General features: G+C 40.0%; 1 protein-coding gene across 3 annotated transcripts in view; it reads right to left on the bottom strand.

Annotated features, from left to right (window-relative positions):
* The window catches only part of cnih3 (cornichon family AMPA receptor auxiliary protein 3), a 146,407-nt gene that overhangs the window by 92,820 nt on the left and 31,502 nt on the right, over positions 1-22,085 (bottom strand). For all 3 annotated transcript variants that reach the window (XM_080881816.1, XM_080881814.1, XM_080881815.1), the window contains exon 2: positions 14,610-14,678. In XM_080881816.1, the coding sequence (XP_080737942.1) occupies positions 14,610-14,678 (69 nt within the window). The remainder of the gene's footprint in view (positions 1-14,609; positions 14,679-22,085) is intronic.

Raw genomic sequence — 22,085 nt, 5'->3', positions numbered from 1 at the left:
CTATCGTTTGTTTCGTGGTGTCGCAAAATAAACTGTTTACGGCAATATTTTTTCATCGTTTTGATGGTCACTGTAGTGGCTATATTAATTTCTTAAAGTTCTCTCTTTCTCTTATATTTTATATAACCACACTACGGATTTTTTATGCGTTGTCGTTAGCAATAATGACGGTAAAACCATCGCGTGTCCGGTTGTTTATTTTCCACATAAACCTTTCACAATAAAGCTCAAGATCCTGTTGAAAAATAAACCTTAGACTCAAACGTTAGAACAGGCTTTTCCCCGCAGCACGCTTTGTAATAAATACTCACATACTCAATTCCTACAACTGATGAGGATGTAAAATGAATATTTGATTATTATTTTTAAGAAGTACAGACTGCAACAGAGGTTCCTTCAGGAAAATGATTAATTTATGTCTGCGCTGTAAATAATGAAACCAGAGGTTCCTGGGTTGGAGGCTGCAAACAGCTCTGAGGTAACACCACTGCAAGAACAGCGAGAGATGAGAGTGTAGGACATAAATAAAACATGGTGGGAAAATGAAGGTGGCCATTGTATCTCTTTATAGCATTTAGGTGTTAAGAACCTCATTCCCAAGATTAATGGGACTTTACCTCTATAGATAGATGCTGTTTATACTCATAATTATTTGACTACTCCTTGAAAAACTCTCCACAATCTGCTCATCAATTTAATTCAATTCAATTTCAATCAATTTTATTTACAGCGCCAAATCACAACAACAGTTGCCTCAAGGCGCTTTATAAGGTAGACCCTACAATAATACATACAGAGAAAAACCCATCAATCATACAACACTCTATGAGCAAGCACTTTGGCAACAGTGGGAAGGAGAAACTCCCTTTTAAAAGGAAGAAACCTCTGGCAGAACCAGGCTCAGGGAGGGGTGGTCATCTGCTGCGACTGGTTGGGGTGAGAATTTAACATCCATCTGATTCTGGAAATTAAAAGATCAACAATTCTGGAGTGGCTGCAGCTGAGGAGATCCACTGATTGGAAGGTTGGTGGTTTGATCCCCACATATCCTTGGGCAAGATACTAACCCCAAGTTGCTCTCCGATGCATCCATCAGATTATGAATATGTGTGAATGTTAGATAGAAAGTACTTAGAAAAAGCATGGATGAATGAAACAAGTTGTATAAAGCACTTCAAGTGCTGAAGTGCTTTATAAGAATCAGTCCATTTAACGTGTCTAGGTCTTTGTCATTATCTTGCTGAAATACGCAAGCCTTTCCCCAAAAAGATCTGCATGGGAGCATATTGCTCTAAAAACTGTATATGCCTTTCAGCATTGATGTGCCCTCCAGATGTGCAAGCTGGCAGTTCTATTGGCACTAATGCATCCCCATAACATCAGTGATGGAGGCTTTTGAACTGAACACTGCTAACAAACTGATTGCTCTCCCTCATAGTTTGGAGGAAAATCCTTGTATTTGAAAACGAATTTTACATTTTGATTCTTGTGAACCACAGAAATGTTTGCACTTTGCCTCAAACCCGTTTATATGAGCTTTGGCACAGAGAAGATGGTGATGTTTCTGGATCATGTTCACCAATAGGTTTTTCTTTGCTTGATGGAACTTTAACACATACTTGTCGATGGCATGGTAAATGACTTTGGAAGTGATCCTGAGTCCATGCAGTGATTTCCATGACAGAATCATTCCTATCAATAATGCAGTGCTGGGTGAGGACATGAAGTAGGGATGCACCGATACCACTTTTTTGGAAACGAGTACGAGTACTTGCATTTCAGTACTCGCCGATACTGATTACTTAATAAAAACATGATCTAAATTTGCAGGTAACAGCTTTAGTCCTATAATTTAACAACAAATAAACAAACAAGGGACCAGTTTGGAATTAAGAACATTTATTTAAAATGAAAAGCATTTTCTATGCAAAATATTACAGAATAAATAATTATAAAAAAAACAAAATTTAATTTTAAATTTGTTTGTCTGTTTCTCTGTTTAGAAGTCTCACTAGCACAGTCACAGCTGGGATGACATCAGAGGCTAGTGCGTCGTAGCTGCTCACTTTTTTAGTTAGTTCCTCAAAGGGGGCGAGGATGGCAACAGTCGTCTCCATAAGAGCCCATTGGTGAGCGGTGAGATAGTCAGGGGCTGTATCCCAATTCAGGGTCTGCAGCCTTAAAGGCCACATTTCAAGGCCGATTACGTCACCGCGACGCGACGAAGGCTGTCCCAATTCGAAGGCTGCTCGAAATGCGGCCCTCAAATGCGTCCTTCATTTCCCTGAATTTTAAGAACGTGGCGGTGTAGACTTCGTGACCCAACATATCCCAGAATGCATAGCACGGCGGTGGGTGTGGATAATTTTGCTGAAAAAAAACGGTGGACAGGGTCGCCCGAAGAGTAAACTTTAAGTAAGTACTGAATATTATGTCACTTATTTATGTGCAAATGTTTAATAACGAAGAACATTAAAACATTACTGTTGGCCACATGTCGGCAAAGTTATGTGACATTAATGACGTTTGTACAAACTTGGTTTTAAAGCCTTTACTTTAAAATATACGCCGTTCAATAGCTGACCTTAATCTTACAGAGAATGATCAAAGCTCATGTAGAAACAAACAAACAAATGAACAAATGATTTTCTCCTTCATTTCTGTCAAATAAAGCTGTATGAAACGTTTCCAGCTGTTAATATCATGGTTGCTAGGCAACCTGGGCAGCGCAACGGAGGCTAGACCGTCCCATTTCACAAGCCTCGCACTTCCGGCCTTAGCGGTCTTTAAGTACGCGGCCCTTGAGGATCGTTGAGGCTGCGTACTTTAAGGCTGCAGACCCTGAATTGGGATACAGCCAGGGAGTTCGTGCACTCGCTTTTGCTCAATGAGGGACTGGAGTATGTAATACGTGCTGTTCCAGCGCATCTGTACATCCTGCTGCAGTCTCTTTATTGGCTGGTTGAGCTGTCCCTGAATGTCCTCAAGGCGGGAGTAGGCTAAGGTGGAATGTTTAAAATGCCCAACTATTTTCCGTCCCACTGCTATAGCATCAGCTATGCTCCTCTGTGCTAAAAAGCGTGGGTAAATAAGCGTGGGTAAACTCTTTGTACTCGTTGTTGTGTTGGGATTTTAGGTGCTTGATTAAATTGCTTGTGTTAAATGCGCTACCTTTAGAGCCTCCTCTGGACAATTTCGCTGAGCACAATTTGCAGTCCGCCTTTGTTTTCGCGTCTTCGTTCACTTTGAAATAATTCCACACAGCTGATATGTCTCGCCTCGCTTTCTCCCCGCTCTGAGCTGCAGCCGGGGCGGGCACTCAGGGCCTGGGGGCGGGCACTCGGTGCCTGTGATTAACCCCTTACATGCCGCTCAAACATAGACAGGTCTCAGACCATGGTATCGGTCCTCGGTATCGGGGGACTTTTAACGAGTACGAGTACTTTAGAAAATGTGGTATTGATACCAGATACCGGTATCGGTATCAGTGCATCCCTAACATGAAGATTACGGTCATCCAATAGTGATTTTCAGCCATGTCCCTTTCAGGCTCTTAACATCCATGAGATCAACAGTAACGAGGTGAGGGTTAGGGCTGAGTTTGTTTTAACCTTACATGACTCCATGTCAATGCCAAGATATTCAGAGTGTTCATATTTTTACATTCAGGAATATTATTCTGAAATTCATCCACAATTTGTAGTGTTAGTTTACTGCAGATTGATGAAACTTGTAATGAAACTTTCCATCTATACTTCTGAGAAATGCTGAGATGCTAAGAAATGAATAAAGTTGTGTCTAAGAATCTAGATTACTCACTGATGCTTATCAAATAAACGCCAGGACTTTAGACCCTCCTGGACAACGAGGGTCTGAGGGATCTTCCAGGAATGATGACACTATATTCCGGAGGACTGGTTGGTGATAATTTGATACCTGCTGATCTCTAATCTTGAACGTAACCTGCTCTCAAATACATCTGCACTACAACTTACCTTTCCATAATACTGAAAATGCCGTAAGTTGCCTGGATGAGACAAAATCCCAGTTGATTGCAAAGTCCACTGGTGGACGTTAACAGGTTAATGGTGGTTAGGAAATCGCTTCTAGATACAGTATCACCACCGTCTATGGTAGTAGTGTGTTATCTTCCAGATACAGGCAAAAGCATGGAGGAATCTACTTTTTAAAGGATTTAAAGGAAACTTTAAATATAAATTACATTTTATATAGAGATATAGAGATTATAGAAAATTAATTTAGAAATTTAAAATATAAGATAAAGATGTTTTAGCTGAGGGAACTTTAACTCTGAGGATATGCTGAAAAGTTCTTGGTAAGAATTTATATTAACAGACAATTTGAACTCTCCCTCTGTCCTCTGATGTGACCTCAATCACTAGACTTAGAGACAGTTGCACATAGTCCTATCTTCCTGACATAAACAAGCCACAGCAGCCATGACGGACTCTGTCTGATAGCCAATTATCTCCACTGCTAATGTCCGGAACTGAGCATCTCATCAGGGACCAGTCCAATTCACTTCTGCACCGTCTCCCCTTGCCTTCATCTCCTGCCGGGTGTGAAAGACAAATATATTCTGCTATTATATGTTCAGTAATGTGTGTATGTGTGCACCCCCCACCCCCCCACAACTGTCTACTCATTTGCAAGCAATTAGGCTGATGCCTCTTTGAAATGTTACTTTGGTTGACAAGCAAGCGAGCAGCATGGAAGTATAAACAGGAAATGAAAAAGAAGGGGAGAGTGGGTTGGAGAGGGATAGATGGAGTGGGGAAATTAAAGTTACCTTCATTTTAAGAGGCAGAGCAGTTTAAGGTCACCGGCAGTGTTGGGACTAACGCGTTATTAAGTAACGCGTTACAGTAACTACGTTATTATTGTGGTAACGAGTACGGTAACTAGTTATTATGCCAAAATCAGGAACGCGTTAGTCGTTACTGGGATTTAGATAGGCTCGTTACTCGTTACTTCATGTGGTGGCTATCGCGGAGGTTCCACAGATTCAGTAACATTAGCAAGTGGTGGAGGCCAGCAGGTGGATGAAGGAAAGGGGACGCAGAAGGAAAAGAGACCCGAGGCGGCCGCCGGTCCAAGTGTGAACTGAACTTCGGGTAAGAAGTTATGACCTGCAGTCTATCTGGGTCAGATATAAACCAAGTTTAGGTGGAGTTTATTTTCGTTATTCTGACTTTTTCCGTACTGCGTACTAGCTAGCATGACGGAGTTTCTATACAGCTGGGTGGGTGCTATGAAGTTAATGATGTTGAACTTTATTTTGTTCATAAGTTATTAGAGTTGCCAACCGTCCCGTCTGGTATTCAGAGAAAATATTACGCGTTTCTTATTGAGGTGAAAAGGAACAGTTTGTCCCGTAATTCAGCTACAATGAAAAAGGCACAAAGCTGGAGTTATTCTGTGTCTTTGCTGCACAGCTGCCTCTTCTTCTTTCATTCTCCCCCTCCCTCTCCCGTTTCTACTTCAATCATGAAAACTGATCAATGATCAGCTGATCGGCTTTTCTCTGTTGTTTATTTATCGCCCACTTTGCGCCGAAAGAGGAAACCAGCGGATGTCGCGCTAAACAACAGCAGCACGTTTAAGCTTGATCAGCTGTTGTTAGAATTTATTTAATATTAATTTCTAGTATCAGCTGATGTTTGCTGGAGCCACAGCTGCAAAAAAGCTGCTGGTCATGATATGGGTTTGTACAGTGGGGCAAAAAAGTATTTAGTCAGCCACCGATTATGGAAGTTCCCCCACTTAAAATGATGACAGAGGTCAGTAATTTGCACCAGAGGTACACTTCAACTGTGAGAGACAGAATGTGAAAAAAAAATCCATGAATTCACATGGTAGGATTTGTAAAGAATTTATTCGTAAATTAGGGTGGAAAATAAGTATTTGGTCACCTCAAACAAGGAAAATCTCTGGCTCTCACAGACCTGTAACGTCTTCTGTAAGAAGCTTTTCTGTCCCCCACTCGTTACCTGTATGAATGGCACCTGTTTGAACTCATCATCTGTATAAAAGACACCTGTCCACAGCCTCAAACAGTCAGACTCCAAACGCCGCCATGGCCAAGACCAAAGAGCTTTCGAAGGACACCAGGAAAAGTATTGTAGACCTGCACCAGACTGGGAAGAGTGAATCTACAATAGGCAAGCAGCTTGGTGTGAAAAAAATCAACTGTGGGAGCAATTATCAGAAAATGGAAGACATACAAGACCACTGATAATCTCCCTCGATCTGGGGCTCCACGCAAGATCTCATCCCGTGGGGTCAAAATGATCATGAGAACGGTGAGCAAAGATCCCAGAACCACACGGGGGGACCTGGTGAATGACCTGCAGAGAGCTGGGACCAAAGTAACAAAGGTCACCATCAGTAACACACTACAACCGCAGGGAATCAAATCCCGCAGTGCCAGACGTGTTCCGCTGCTGAAGCCAGTGCATGTCCAGGCCCGTCTGAAGTTTGCCAGAGAGCACATGGATGATACAGCAGAGGATTGGGAGAATGTCATGTGGTCAGATGAAACCAAAGTAGAACTTTTTGGTATAAACTCAACTCGTCGTGTTTGGAGGAAGAAGAATACTGAGTTGCATCCCAAGAACACCATACCTACTGTGAAGCATTGGGGTGGAAACATCATGCTATGGGGCTGTTTTTCTGCCAAGGGGACAGGACAACTGATCCGTGTTAAGGACAGAATGAATGGGGCCATGTATCGTGAGATTTTGAGCCAAAACCTCCTTCCATCAGTGAGAACTTTGAAGATGAAACGAGGCTGGGTCTTCCAACATGACAATGATCCAAAACACACCGCCCGGGCAACAAAGGAGTGGCTCCGTAAGAAGCATTTGAAAGTCCTGGAGTGGCCTAGCCAGTCTCCAGACCTCAACCCCATAGAAAATCTGTGGCGGGAGTTGAAAGTCCGTGTTGCTCGGCGACAGCCCCAAAACATCACTGCTCTCGAGAAGATCTGCATGGAGGAATGGGCCAAAATACCAGCTACTGTGTGTGCAAACCTGGTAAAGACCTATAGTAAACGTTTGACCTCTGTTATTGCCAACAAAGGTTATGTTACAAAGTATTGAGTTGTATTTTTGTTATTGACCAAATACTTATTTTCCACCCTGATTTACGAATAAATTCTTTACAAATCCTACCATGTGGATTCATGGATTTTTTTTTCACATTCTGTCTCTCACAGTTGAAGTGTACCTCTGGTGCAAATTACTGACCTCTGTCATCATTTTAAGTGGGGGAACTTGCACAATCGGTGGCTGACTAAATACTTTTTTGCCCCACTGTACATCTGATGAGAGGGAAACATGACGATGAAACCAGGAGATGTCCTTACTGAATCATCAGAGCTGAACAGGTGATGGAGAAACAGGTTTACCTTTTAGCTGACATGAATGAGTTGAAGGGAAGTTATGAACTGTTTCTGAGAGACAAATAACCCCAGGATCCTTTTTTAGGTAGCTGACAGCTGGTAACTGTGCAGGTGCGGATCTAGCAAAGTTTTGCCAGGGGGGCCAGGTAGGGCATTAACAGGGAGAGGTGGGCACAAAGAAATACTTTTCTTTCTTATTCTCATTTAAAATGTCTAGCTTTTAAAAAAGAATTATCTGAATCTTACAACAAACGATTGATAGATTAATGCATATATACCATCAGAACAGTGTGCATCACTGTCACAACAGTGTTTGTTTTTATTCAAAGGCTTTATGATTTTTCCTATAATGGTGGGCCAGTCTCTAGTCAAAATGTCCGGGACGATTTTGTTGTCCCAGTCCAGCCCTGTATGCAGCTCATCTGTTGTTACCTACATCTTCCTATTCAGAAGGCAGAATTTCCGAGTTCTGAGTACAATCAAAAGCACCACGACTGCAGTTTTTGTGTTGGATGTAAAAGGCGCACGTGACACTGTGACGTAGGCTAGAATCATGGCAGCAGTCAATGGCGGTCCAGGCATGGGATTTCTCTTGTGGAAATATGCACATTATCTTTTCCTTTCTATTGGTAGGTGGCACAGTGCACTTGTGGCATGTAAGCAAGCTAGAAGACTGGCAATCTGGCTGGATATCCAGTTACGGAAGCAACACATTAACAAGAGAATTCTGAGTAAAACCAAAGTTACTTTCCCTAGTAACTAGTTACTTTGAAAGTAACGAGTAACTTGAAGTAACTGAGTTACTTTTGAGAGACGTAACTAGTAATGTAACTAAGTTACTATTTTAAAGTAACTTACCCAACACTGGTCACCAGTGACCTGTTTAGCATAAGGGTCCTAGTTACATCACAGCTACCCATTTATATGTATTATTCACCTATTTTTCATACTTAAAGGGAACATCTTCTAGTTTCTAACCATGACTTTACCACACCCTAAAATGGTTTTCTTGTAGCCTGAAGGATGTTAAAAGGACCTGCCTAGCGTACACTTAATAAACTGATGAAGTTTGTTCATAATGTTTAAATTCTGCCTGTCACTAGGTGTCTAAAGGTGACAGGCAACGGAGAGAAAGTGTTGGATGGCTTGCGGTAGCATTTAAAGAAGTCTGAAGAGGCTATAGAAGCTGTCATCAGTTTTGCCTGCATGCTAGGTGTGATGCTGACGCTGAGCAAAAAATGAATATTGGAAACACTCAAAAGCCACAAAATCCCAGTTTCTCTTTTTGTCATCTTTCTTCTCACTTATCACTCTGATGTCAACTCAGACAATTTTATCAGTGCCACTGGCTACAGGTTATTCCCTTTATAATAGTGGATGGGAATATGGTGGCACAAGGAGCCTCACTATAGTCAGTCATATAGGCATCAGAGGCCACAGGGAGGAAATTCCACTTAAGGCAACAATGTAATGAATAGTAAAATGTGTTTTCCTCACAGGACATCTGTGTTTGTGTGCATCAGTGTGCGCACCACTGAAATGTGTGAACTCCTAACAGTAATTGCAAAGCAAGCTGTTTTTTAGGATTGTGTAGAACAGAGTATGTTCTTGTGTGATAATATGTACTCCAGTGAACATTAAATCTTTACAATGTAGTGTTCTGCTCTGGCATTCATGTGGATGTTGCTTTGACTCTGAATACCCATCGAAGCATTGCCTGCAAGAGGTTTTTTATCATGCCAAAAAACTTGCAACTTGCGCATTCAGGTTTGTTGTTGGGACTGTACAATAAAGCAACATCTGAAAATACCCATATTAATTGACACCGCTGTAGGCCCACATTAACTTGATCCTTACTTGAAAATGCTTTCTCACATGGAGTTCTTGCACAATGCAGTAAAAGATTTAAAAGATCTCTATTTGACCTATTTGATCTCTATTTAAAATAGTTTGTTACTCTCTAAAAAAAAAAAAAAAAGCCCTCCACAAAGCCAGGACATCTTACTATTTGTCACTGACTCCAGGGTTGTTCCTGTTTTCCTTGACCAAAGATCTGTTGAGCCAATTATTTCTTTGATCTGAACTAGTATTCCAAAAATGTTAATTCTGTTCATCTGGACATAACGTTTTCAGTGGAGAAACTTTTCATCGCTCATACAAGTGACTTCTTCAGTCTCAGCTGTCTGCAGGTCAGCTAATTCAATAAAATCCTAATTCTGGTCTTCCATTTTCACAAGCTATCCTGATTGAAAAACAGCCATAAAATGATAAAAACACACATACAAATTCTGGAAAAAAAAACTTTAGAAACCCTCCAGTAAAAAACAGTCCATATGTTTTATGGGTAAAAGCCATTCCTCCATGTGATGTGACATTTTTCATAAATTTATTCCTCCAAGTTTCCCAGATTGCTACTCCATATTTGAGTGTGTGTGTGTGTGTGTGTGTGTGTGTGTGTGTGTGTGTGTGTGTGTGTGTGTGTGTGTGTGTGTGTGTGTGTGTGTGTGTGTGTGTGTGTGTGGCAGTTAGAGGGGAAACAACAAGAGAGCAACTTTTACATAAAGTTTACTGTGCAGCAGGGATGGATAGACAGTGATGCCGAGAGATAGCACCTGACCATGTGTCTGCATGAAGAATGTGCCCAGTGTGAGGTTCCTCCCTCAGGGAGCAGGCTGACAGCAACTGCTAATTAGACTTGCTGGTTTCAAGCAAGAAAGATGGAGACAGATAGAGCGGAAGGAGGAAAAGAAAACTGAGAGATATTATGCAAAAGTTAGGGAGAGACAGATCACATGGACAGTTTCAGTAAGAGGCCGTGTGTGTGTTAGAGAGATGGAGGGAAAAGTGTGGCTGTTCAGAATGAAACCATCAAACTGCCAGAAAGGTAAATGAGAGAATGTTTTCTTATTGTATACCAAAAACCAAGATGTGTGCAAAATATGTAGGAAATTTGGTATTCTTAGTCCTTTTAATGAAAAAAACAAAACATTTATGTGTACTGTGTAAGTTATTCAGTAAAATTTGTATTGTGTCTTATTGTAATTTCAACCTTTCAGTTAAGGCTTACATGGCCTAGTTAAATTTATTAGTGTGCACACTCACACTATATCCTTGTGGGGACATCTCATTGATATAATGCTTTCCCTAACTCTAACCTAACCATAACCTAACTGATACTTTGACACTCAAACAACATTTTGAGTCTCAAAAATGCCTTCAAACTTGTGGGGACTGGGATCTTAGTCACCCATAACGGCTGTTGGTCCCCACAAGTATCGTAAACCTCCAATTTTTGGTCCCCAGAAAGAAATTAATACACACACTACACACACAGAAAGAAAGAAAAAGAAAGCACCAGATGTCATACAGTGGCTCTTTAACACACTTTATCCTGAAAAGAGTTGAATACCCACTTTGCAACCCACTTCCACTCATCCCCTCCTTTTATGCATTTCCTGACTTAATCAATTAAATGTAATTTTGAGAGAGTTGCTTTATTTTCTTACAATCTGTTCTGAGGTTTTCCCGTTCCCCCAAAATTTCTAAGATTTTCAAGGCCCCTGGGAACCCAGCAGAAAACTAAAACATCAAGTTGAACTCACCGTAAAAACTTTTACGAGTAGCCAGAACTTTAACAATGCCTTTAATGAATGTGTATTTTGGAAAGAAATCATGCAATTCAAGGCCACATTTTCATGTTAATATTGACTGCAGTGATGCGTTTCATGTAAGGAGGAGGAGAATGGGGGAGGGATGGGTTAAGGAAATGTGGGAGAGTGAGAGAAGAAAGGAAAATGGAAGAGAAAATTAGATGGAACCTTTTGTACCCATTCCCTCGCTGGTTTCTTTGATACGTTCAGCATTGCATAATGATATGCAAATATGACAAAATATGAAAGTGGTACTGAGCGGGGAAATCTGGTCTAATGCACTGTTTTCAGAGTTTTGAAAATGCCTTTCAATCTGAAGAGTCCTTTTCATTTGCCTCTTACGAAATCCTCATTCAGCCATTTCTCCCCTTTTCTGTCTACCAGCTTCCATCTCAAACTCTTTCACCCAGTTTGCAATTTTTTTCGGAAGTCTTGCTCTTTCTGCAACTTTTTCTCCCTGCTTCTGACACCCATCCCCAAGCATGTACGTATAGAAGTCAATAGTCCTAAGAAGCTATACAGTCCAGAGCTTTTAAGTCAATGTCACCTTCAGGCTCACTGCTGGTGCTATAGCAGTGTGCATTATTAAGAGCCAACTGTAAAAGCTCAGAATACTCTGGGGAGAGGGGTTTAGAGCCCTGGAACTGATCCTGAAACAATTTCACCGAGAGTAGGTTTCCCACGCTAACCAACCCCGAAGAACATCTTTCTCTGCAACGTCTCCTGATTGCTTTTGGGAGTGGTAACACTGAATAATTTTATGTTTGGGAGGAAGAAGAAAGAGAAGGGAATGAATTAGATTTAAAAAAAGAAATTTATACAAACCAACCAATCGTAAAGCTTCTGCTGGGCGCTGAGTTCCTAAAACTCTTACCCATATAACTAAATCCGAAAGGGCTATGTTTTGAATATATGTTGCCCTACATGAGATTTTATTCCTGCCTATAATTTTCTGCATATATGTGGATGTAAAAAATGATCCCCTTTAATCACAGCATTGCAGTAACAAAATTCAAACGCGGCACATTTGTAGAAGAATGAAAGCCATAAAGGTTAACATAGATGTCTTGTCTGCACACGTCAGTCTCAAGTCAGGAAGTGTATGACCTTTGTGATCTTTAATCTTGGGATTGGACCAACTTCAAGCTCTTTTTGTGTGTGTTAGTCCAAAAGTCCAAAACAGTTAATGTTTACAGTCAAATCAATTAGTTTCAAACATTGTCAGGGATTGGCTTGCAGCTTCGTATCTTTGTGTCTCCTCGGTTCTCATGAGGGAAGAACCAGTCTGAAATGTGGAGAGCACATCACACTCAAAAAGCAAGATTTCTATCAGTAACAGTAAAAGTCTCATCTATTCAGTTCAGTTTTAAATTAAAGCTATCAGTAGTTTGGAGATATTTTGCGATTGCTGTAACAGTAAGTTCTGGCATGTAGTTTTCCATATTTAATTTGCTAAAATGCCACATGGTGCCCAAGTGAGCTGATGCAATTAAAAGACTAAGCTGAACTTCTCTGGCATCTTCTTTTACACTACAATATCTTTGGTAACACTTCTTGGGATCATGTGTTTAAACACCACTCTGCATTTAGTCACTAGTAATTCTTGTCTTTTCCTGTCTTCCTCCCCTAACCGCCAGCCCATTGTGATGGCTGTCCCTCCCTGAGTCAGGTCATGCCGGAGGTTTCTTCCTGTCAAAAGGGAGTTTTTTTCTTCCCACTGTCACCAAGTGGGTTTTACCTCTGTTATTGTTGGGTCTTTACCTTAAAATACAAACTACCTTGAGGCAAATACTGGGACTATTGATACTGGTGCTATATAAATAAAATTGAATTGAATATTTTCTGCTCTTCTTTAACATAATAAGTTGTTGTCATCTCGTCTGATCTTTACCCGTTTAACTTCTGCTCAAAAACTAAGGTGGATCTGCAGTAATAATAAAACTGAGGGCAGGAAAAAAGAGATTCGCACAAATAAGAGCCATGCACATTAAAGACTTTCACGGTCAGCTGAAACGAAGAAAGTGCAAATTTTTCACGTTATTTATTGTGGTTCTGTTCTCTATTGTTTTTATTTTAAATGTAAATTGTGTACATTTATATATTTTGTGTATTAACTTTTTTCTATTATTATGAGCCTCTATTCATAATTTTTACACAAGACTCTACTGTAGTCTTTTGTAAAAGCATTAATGTGACAACAATAATTTATTATTGTAAGACTTTTTCTGAGTTAAAAGATTGCCTTTGTTATTTTTATGGAAACGTTAGCAGAGTGTACTAATGCGCCATAATGCCAGCACGTTAAACTGCTATCAGAGCACCGAAAAAGCCTCTTTGAAATAAATAGTATCACAAAAATCTTTTTTAGAATCTCAACCAACAGATCTGAACTTTACTTGTAAAGTGTAGAAAATGGTTGTCAATGTTTTGCATCTTTGGAAGGTTGAAGTTAAGCTGCTTGTGGAAAACTCTGATAAATGATGCTGCCCTGCTGAAAGGGCTTCCAGATCAGAACTGCCGATGACACAATTTAGTGATGTCTCTGCATGCTTTAAAAAAAAAAAAAAAATCACATATTCAGCTGAAATGTACATCATATTTCTAAATGATTCAGCAGGAACTTTAATCTATTAAGCTGTGATAGTATCTCCCACAACTTACAAAAGTCCTGCAGTAAAGAAAGAAAATATTTTTGAACAAAAACCAAAAAGTTACACTCAAATAAATTTCTGCCTCAAATGCTGACTTGACTGATTTTGTTACATAAAAAAACTCCACAAATTTGTTACATAAGTGCAAAGTCATTACATTTAGTGGAATATGGTCAAGTGAAATTTACTTGCATTTATTTTCCTTCATGATTAAAAATAAACCCTTGCTTATATATATTTCAGTTGCTTTTTACTCTGAATTATTGCTTCATGTTAGTGGAAGGTGAAGAATCATTTGAAATCAGTTGAAAGCTTAGGTAATGATGTCACAAGCTATATAGTTTGATTAGCATCCCTCTTATAATTGTGAGTCAGCAAATATTGCCATAGACATGTGTCTAGCAATGAGCTTGTATTAAACATCTAGGGTTGAGGATTTAGAGTTGACAGTTTAGAAATGGCTTGCATTGTTAAAATCATCATTGGCGGGCCACATTTACCTATGTTTGTGGCTTGTCACTTCGATTTTATTTATAACCATATTCAAGGTTGTTTTTTTGTAAAAGATGAGTCATTCATACTTAACACTTGGGCCTGCAGTCTTATAATAGGAGTCTGCTTGTCAGCCAGGAAGTGAGAAGAGGACGGCATACAAAACTAGAATGTTGCCAACTGCTTGATTTGAAATTAATGGAAAGAGAAACAGAGAAGAAACAGTCAAAATATACTGGGAAAGACTGAGAACCACTTCTTGCAATGTTTTTGCATTATACGGGACTTTCCATTTTTTCTCATAACGCAACACACAGACAGTAAGATAATCATGAAAAGAAATCTGTAAAAGAAGGGTGTATGAATAAAAATGAACAGGGAAAGCAGACCTACCGCATGGAGTGGGTTGCCCTGATCGATTGGCACCTTGAAATCTGCCTGAAGCTCATCAAAAGCTGTTATCTGACACAAAGAGAGGGAAAGAAATGATCACTGTATAACAAGTAAGATAGAGGGACTGTAAAGAGCAACATTTCTCACTTTGAAAGAACATCATTATTTCACAGAAACAGCCTGCAGTGTAGATTTATGTACCGAGCTGAGCTGCAGAGTGCCAATGTTATTAGACTGTCTTTGCTTTATGCTAAATAAGTAAAATTAATCATAACCATAATCATAATCCATAATCATAACCATATAAATCATAAGTACTTTCCAAATACAATGAAAAAAAAATGTAAAGAAAAGTGTATGAGTTCAAAGATTTACATCTCTTTAGTCTGCTTCACCATAAAGCACTATTGCTTTTCAGACAGATAGAGCGAGGTAGAGAGATTCATATCTTCAGCAACCAAGGACTATACAAGTACATTTCCACCAAAAATACTTTGAACTTTCAGTCCTGAACCTTGTTTCTCACGCACACAGACAGAGGACCTGAAAATGTCTTCAGCTCACTGGATGACTGCATTTCCACGTGGTCTAAAACCTCACAGATTAGGCAAATTAGTCCACTTATGTTTAAAATCCATCTGAATTATGTAAGGACAACATGTCTGCAGTTTGATGTTTCATTTGCTGAACAAACTAGTCAACTTGCTATAATGCCAGAAAAGCATTTGACATGGAGATTATATTCTGTACTTTAAAACCTCATCTCTCTCCAAGTTGCTTTTACTAAGAGCCATTATTGATCCATCCATCCATCCATCCATGAGTAGTAGCTCAGTGTCTTTCCCTCTGACAAACAGTTTGATTACATTCTCACACTGTGGGAAAGATTATTCGCTAAGTGTCCAAGATCAACAATTTTGATCCACTTCAAAGAAAGTTGTACTAATGTCAGCTAACAGCACCTAACAGAGGCTAACATCAACTAACAGATACTAACTGGACCTAACAAATGGTAACTGCCGCTACCAGGAAAAACATAGAAGTGAGCTACACTAACTTATCAACCCGTATCAGACCCTTTCACCAAAATTTACAGCCTCCTCCAGAGTTAATAGACATGGACACATATTGACAGTTGAGGTAAACAGCAGACTGAAAGTCTAAACTCACAACAGAGTTATTTGTCCTACAGCAGCCACCGTACACAGCAAATTCAAAAGTGTTAAATGTTTTGGTGTTAATAGTCTTCTTGCAAAAGTATAGTTAATTTTACTCTAAGCAGAGTCACATTCTTTTAATGTAACTCTGAGGTGTAAAATGATAGTAGTTAAAATCGAGTGTTAAAAATGAGTGTTTCTCTGTCAAATCTGGAGGTGTTACAATGGAAACATTAACTCTTGACCTCTTAACTCTGAACTCCTAGAGGGGCTATGACACCAATAGAGTAAATTAACAGACTCCGCCCCCAGCACGGCTCCAATCGAAGCTGAAGTGAAGCCGTTTCAGAACATTTTGCTCTACATATTTGAGTTGTTTGCCATGCTTGGTAAGTCATTTTTTCAAAGATTGTTTCAATTATTATTATGAGCTTTTACTTCTGTGGCTCTTTGGAGTTGAGACAAAGCTGTGTGAAAGGCATTAGCCATGTTGCTCGGTGATAGCATAACATTCTGTTTTAGCTAGCTGAAAGGTATTGTTTGCGGGCAAATACCACAGCCTTGAGAAAAAGCTTGCATGTGAATTTTCAGTCAAACTTTTGGTCAAATACACCTAAAACAATGTGTAGAATGTGAAATGTTGGTATAATGGTGCTACTTGAAGCCTGAAACCGATCGCCCAAAAAAAAACAAAAAACAAAAAAAAAAACACACGAGCAAACAGCAGTAGCAGACGTCCTGACTGGGTTCTACGTTAGCATAGATCCCTCCAGAGTTTTGTGCACACGGTTTAGGTAAAAATCAAAAAGGTTGAGGTTTTACATTTAGTTCAGTATTACCTGTTGCCTGTGTCCTTGTCTTTTGGAAAAATACTTTACACAAGTAATGGCTCAAAGAGGATTCCTTTTTTTTTTTTTCTTTTTTTTTTTTACTGTGCTGCAATTGATTACTGGATTATTTGTGCCATTAATTAGTGTCAACTAATTTTTATTCAATCTCCGCACAGGATATGCTTGTGAAGATGGAATATGGGGGAGAGCAGAAGTGCGTTGAAGTTCCACAAAGGGATGAATGAAGGACATGCATATTGTATTGAAGAAATAAGTGATGAGAATGCTGTTATTTGCATTTACCATGTCAGACCTTTTGATAAACAAAATTCTAATGAAAGTGAGAACATGTATACTGTTACATCTTTCAGAAAATGTTTTGAAATTGTGGTGCACAGTTCAGAATAAATGTTTTTCAAAAACCATTGCATCTTTTTAGTAAATGTTTATTTCCAAAAGAAATTTCTAGAAGTTCAGAACAGTAAAATTCCCGCTTTTTAGAATGAATTAGAAGATAACTCTTACGTAGTTAAACTAAAATACTCTTTGAGAGTTAATATATAAACTCTTAACACCAAGTGTTAAATTATCAACTCCAGACAGATTTGGTGTTTAACACTAAATCAGAGTTAACGTACCAACTCTCCAAAAAGAGTTAAATTAACACTCTCTGGTGTGGACCCATATAGACACTTTAATAGTGTTGAAATCAAATCCAACAGTGTTAATTTGGACATGCTGGATTTGCTGTGTAGCAATGATTATGCAATTGAATTGGGAGGGTAAGAAAACAGAGCTCAGGTGACTGCAATCTGAAATCTACTGACATCAAGTGGTGAGATTTTACACACTGTAATGAAATATAAAACATTTTGTATGGGTTTGGAGTATTACATCATCTGCCATTTGAAAACAACACTTCAACTTCATCATCATTCACACAATCTGCCATAATTAATCAGATCTACCCACAAGTGACATCAAGCCATTCACCCACCACTGCACTGTAGGTCTTAGTTTAGTTCTTAGTGATAACAATGCTATTGATGAATAGCAGTAAAAAACGATGCAACAGTTCAATTGGTGTTTTGTGTTGCAGTGGAAGCAATTGCACTACAAAGACAGATGCCACTGCTTGACTAGCTGGGCCTCATGAGGCAATGAGAGAGCTAAAGTGACAGTGCTGGAAAAGATTAGTGTATTTCTCAGTGTATCCATGAGATACTCTGTGTCTCCAGTGCGTGTATATCATGGGAGAGCTGTGAGTTGTGAGAACACCAACAGCACACATATCAGTGTGTGCGTGCCACGTTTAGATATTTTTGTGAGGACCAAAACTTGGAATGCTACTACTGGGGACCAACAGTGCCTTATGGGGACAAAATGCTCGTCCTCAAGAGTTTGAAAGAATTTTGGAGACTGAAAATGTGGTTTTAGTGTAAGTTAGTTTATGGTTAGGTTTAGGCTAAGAGTTAGGGTTAGGTATTCAAGTTTGATGAGTTAGCCGTTAAGGAAAGCATTATGTTAAGTACAGGGTGGGCCATTTATATGGATACACCGTAATAAAATGGGAATGGTTGGTGATATTAAAGGCCTATTTGTGGCACATTAGTATATGTGATGGGGCACACTCCTCAAGATGGGTGGTGACCATGGTGGCCATTTAGAAGTCGGCCATCTTGGATACAACTTTTGTTTTTTCACTAAGAAGAGGGCCATCTGACAAATCAAACTTACTGGTAGTGTCACAAGAAAAACAATGTTGTGCTTGGTTTCAACGTAACCTTATTCTTTCATGAGTTATTTACAAGTTTCTCTTTTTTCACAGCCATTGACACGTCGAAGAGTTTAACATGTGAGGAGCCGATCGAAATTGTGTTGATATCTGGTGAACGCAGTAACCAGGTCATTGCAGTAGATTTCAATGCAAGACACCCTACGAGACCACCCATCTCCCCTGCTACAGTTAGCAAACTGCTTGCTAAATTTCGGGAAACTGGTTCAGTGTTGGATTTGCCAAAATGTGGACGCAAGAAAACTGTCACTAATGAAGAAACATCAGTGGCTGTCCTAGCTTTATTCAGCAAGAGCCCACAGCATAGCACTCGCCACATGTCACTGGAGAGGGGCATTAGTCGAACATCCCTTCGGCGGATATTAGCTACTCACAAATTGCACCCTTACAAACTCCAGCTACTGCAGAATCTCAACGAGGATGACCCAGATCGGCGCACAGAATTTGCAGAATGGGCAAAACAAAAATTGGAACAGGACCCTCAGTTCACGCAGAAGATTTTGTTCAGTGATGAGACAAACTTTTATGTGAATGGCAAAGTTAACAAACAAAACCACCGCTATTGGTCTGACACTAACCCACATTGGATGGATCCCTCCAAGACTGTTAGAACAACAAAAGTGCTGTTTGGTGTGGTATATGGGGTACGATAGTGGGTCCATTCTCAAGGCTCAACCTCAAGGCCACTGGATATTTGAAATTGCTACATGATGATGTGTTTCCCTCTTTATGCACTGAAGCTGGCACGTTCCCTGAGTTTTTCCAGCAAGATGGTGCACCACCATATTATGGGTGCCCAGTCCGAGCATTCCTAGATGAACAGTTGGATTTGTCGTCGTGGGCCAGTTGAATGGCCCCCAAGGTCTCCCAATCTGACCCCCTTAGACTTTTATCTTTGGAGTCATCTGAAGGCAATTGTCTATGGTGTGAAGATACGAGATGTGCAGCACCTGAAACTACAGATACTGGATGCCTGTGCTGGCATTTCTGTGGTCAGAAACTTGTAAATAACTCATGAAAGAATAAAGTTACGTTGAAACCAAGCGCACCATTGTTTTTCTTGTGACATTAGCAATAAGTTTGATGTGTCAGATGGCCCTCTTCCTATTGAAAAAACAAAAGTTGTATCCAAGATGGCCGACTTCTAAATGGCCACCATGGTCACCACCCATCTAGTGGAATGTGCCCCGTCACATATACTAATCTGCCACAAACAGGACTTTAATATCACCAACCATTCCCATTTTATTACGGTGTATCCATATAAATGGCCCACCCTGTAGATATGGTCACTAAGATATGAAAACAAGTGTGTGTGTGTGTGTGTGTGTGTGTGTGTGTGTGTGTGTGTGCAGAGTCAGTAAAATTGGATTTCTGTGTGTGTAGTATAAAAATACTATCAATGCATTATATGTTATATGAGCAAGAGACCAATGAAGCAGTTTCATATGTGTTTGCACATGTGAATGTGTGTACGGGGAATTAACAGTGATGACAGAGGTTCACACCAATCTTAGTTATTTCCCTGGGCTCTCCCACACACTGAAAGGCAGTGCTTTACATGTTATTTCCCAGTGGATCCTAACAGTGTTTGTGGCTCATTGCCTTGGTCTGTTACAGCACGTTAGCTTCCCCCAGGCTGTTCCTCATGGAGGACACACACACACACACACACATCAATCCAAGCACAGTATGTACTCTTCCACAGAGACTACACATCATGCAGCAGAAAATTATCACCTATGCATTTTTATGAGCACGATATGAGAAGAAACACTCGATGTTCTGAGTGCATGTCATCCTTAGATGATAATTCACAGAATAAAAACCCGGTAGATGCACCAGAAATCAGAGGGTTGTATGCAAAATATAATTTAACGCCTCTTATTCAGGAAGGGGTTGAATTGAAAGCAATATAGCAAACAGACTGTTATATAGTGCTTTTCTATTCTTACCGAGTGCTCAAAACACTTGTACACAACAAGCCATAGCCACCCATTCACATTCATATTAATAAAGTGCTTATCATTGCCTCCATTATCAGATGTGCCTTGCACTCTCCTTCTTTTTGAATCCTCTGGAGATGTGTCCAACCAGTGTCCTATCATATGTCCAAATTGCCTGGAATCGATGGTTCAATGGTTTTCAAACACCGGCACAGGCCAGATTTAAAAAAACAAACAAAAAAAAAAACATTTCAATGGAGAGCAAATGAGGTTCTGGTGCAGCAAATCATTTCACAACAAATTTCAGAGATGTTGATCACTATGTTGAATAATCACTTGGTTTTATGTATTTAGTTTAAAAAAGAAACTATATGAAACCAAACGTTTCAAGGCGACCTCAACCACACTACAAAGAGAACTTACTTTGGTAGCTTGTATCTATGATATAAATCTTTCAGTTTTAACCTGCAGGTACAGTCAAATATAACTTAGACTGAGCTGTAAATCTGGAGTTTCACCTCTTGTATTCCTTCAGCGAATCCTACGTTTACCACGTTAGAAGGTTTTGTGTGCCGGTTTAAGAGGAGAAAATAGCTCCTGGCTGGGTCATTCAAGGTAAACAGTTTGGGCATTTGAGAAGAAGCAATTTATGAAAACTTCAACATCTGAAGAAAGGATAGCACTGTCATTTGCTGAAGCAAACCTGGATAGAACAACTTGCCCTGAGGCAAAGAAGCCTGAGGCATGGGTTTGGAGCAAGACAGCAGAAGAACCCTTGTGAAGTGGCAACTTTCAAAGAAAGCTTAAATTGCTTGGACTTTGTTTACTGAGTACCTTCTCCTGAAGCAACTCAGGGGCAAAAAGGGCTTTGAGTGAGGCAAAAGATCAGAGCAAGAACCCAAACCAAAGCTCTGTTTGCTTGGATTACAGATACCAAAACCAGTACGGCTGCTTTGGTTTCTTCTCCTAACAAACTTATTTTAGCAGTAAAGCCAAATTTTGTTAGTCATATAGCAAAACTGTCATTGATAAAAGGGGCGATTGTGGCTGAAGAGTTGGGTGTTCGCTTTGTAATTGGAAGGTTGCCGGTTCGAGCCCCGGCTCGGACAGTCTTGGTCGTTGTGTCCTTCGGCAAGACACTTCACCTGCCACCTACTGGTGAGGGGCCGATGGCAGCCTCGCTTCTGTCAGTCTGCCCCAGGGCAGCTGTGGCTACTACTGTAGCTTGCCTTCACCAGTGTGTGAGAGTGAATGAATAGTGGTATTGTAAAGCGCTTTGAGGGGTCCCAAAAAGCGCTATATAAATGCAATCCATTATTATTATTATTGATACAAGCCACAACATTGGACAAAAGAGTCAGAGCATCAAATTCCACATTTCAAGACTGAGCTTATTTTTACTATCGACTGTTCTGAAACTTTAAGGGAAAACACACCAGAAAACAGAATTCCACCCCCTTTATCTCAGACTGCTCAGTCATGATCAGACACAAACATCTGCCCCTGAGCTGCAGACTACACAACCAAATCTCAAATTTGTCACATGCTCGAAGGGTGATTCCTTTGCAGTGACTGCATGCTGTGTTTTTGCAAATCCAGTTTTATTTTGATGTGGATGTTCACTGTAACAGAGTGCTTTGAAGTTAGGGTTGGCTGGCAAAAACAGCCAAACTGGCACCCTCCGCTCTTCTTTTGCCATGCCAAACTCTCCAGTGTCTTTCATTGCGACTAAGAGACTGACACCATGC

This window comes from Rhamphochromis sp. 'chilingali' (assembly GCF_963969265.1).
Source record: "Rhamphochromis sp. 'chilingali' genome assembly, chromosome: 5".
NCBI classification, from domain to species: domain Eukaryota; kingdom Metazoa; phylum Chordata; class Actinopteri; order Cichliformes; family Cichlidae; genus Rhamphochromis; species Rhamphochromis sp. 'chilingali'.
Note: the sequence above shows the minus strand (reverse complement) of the source record. Positions and strands in the feature narration are given on the sequence as shown.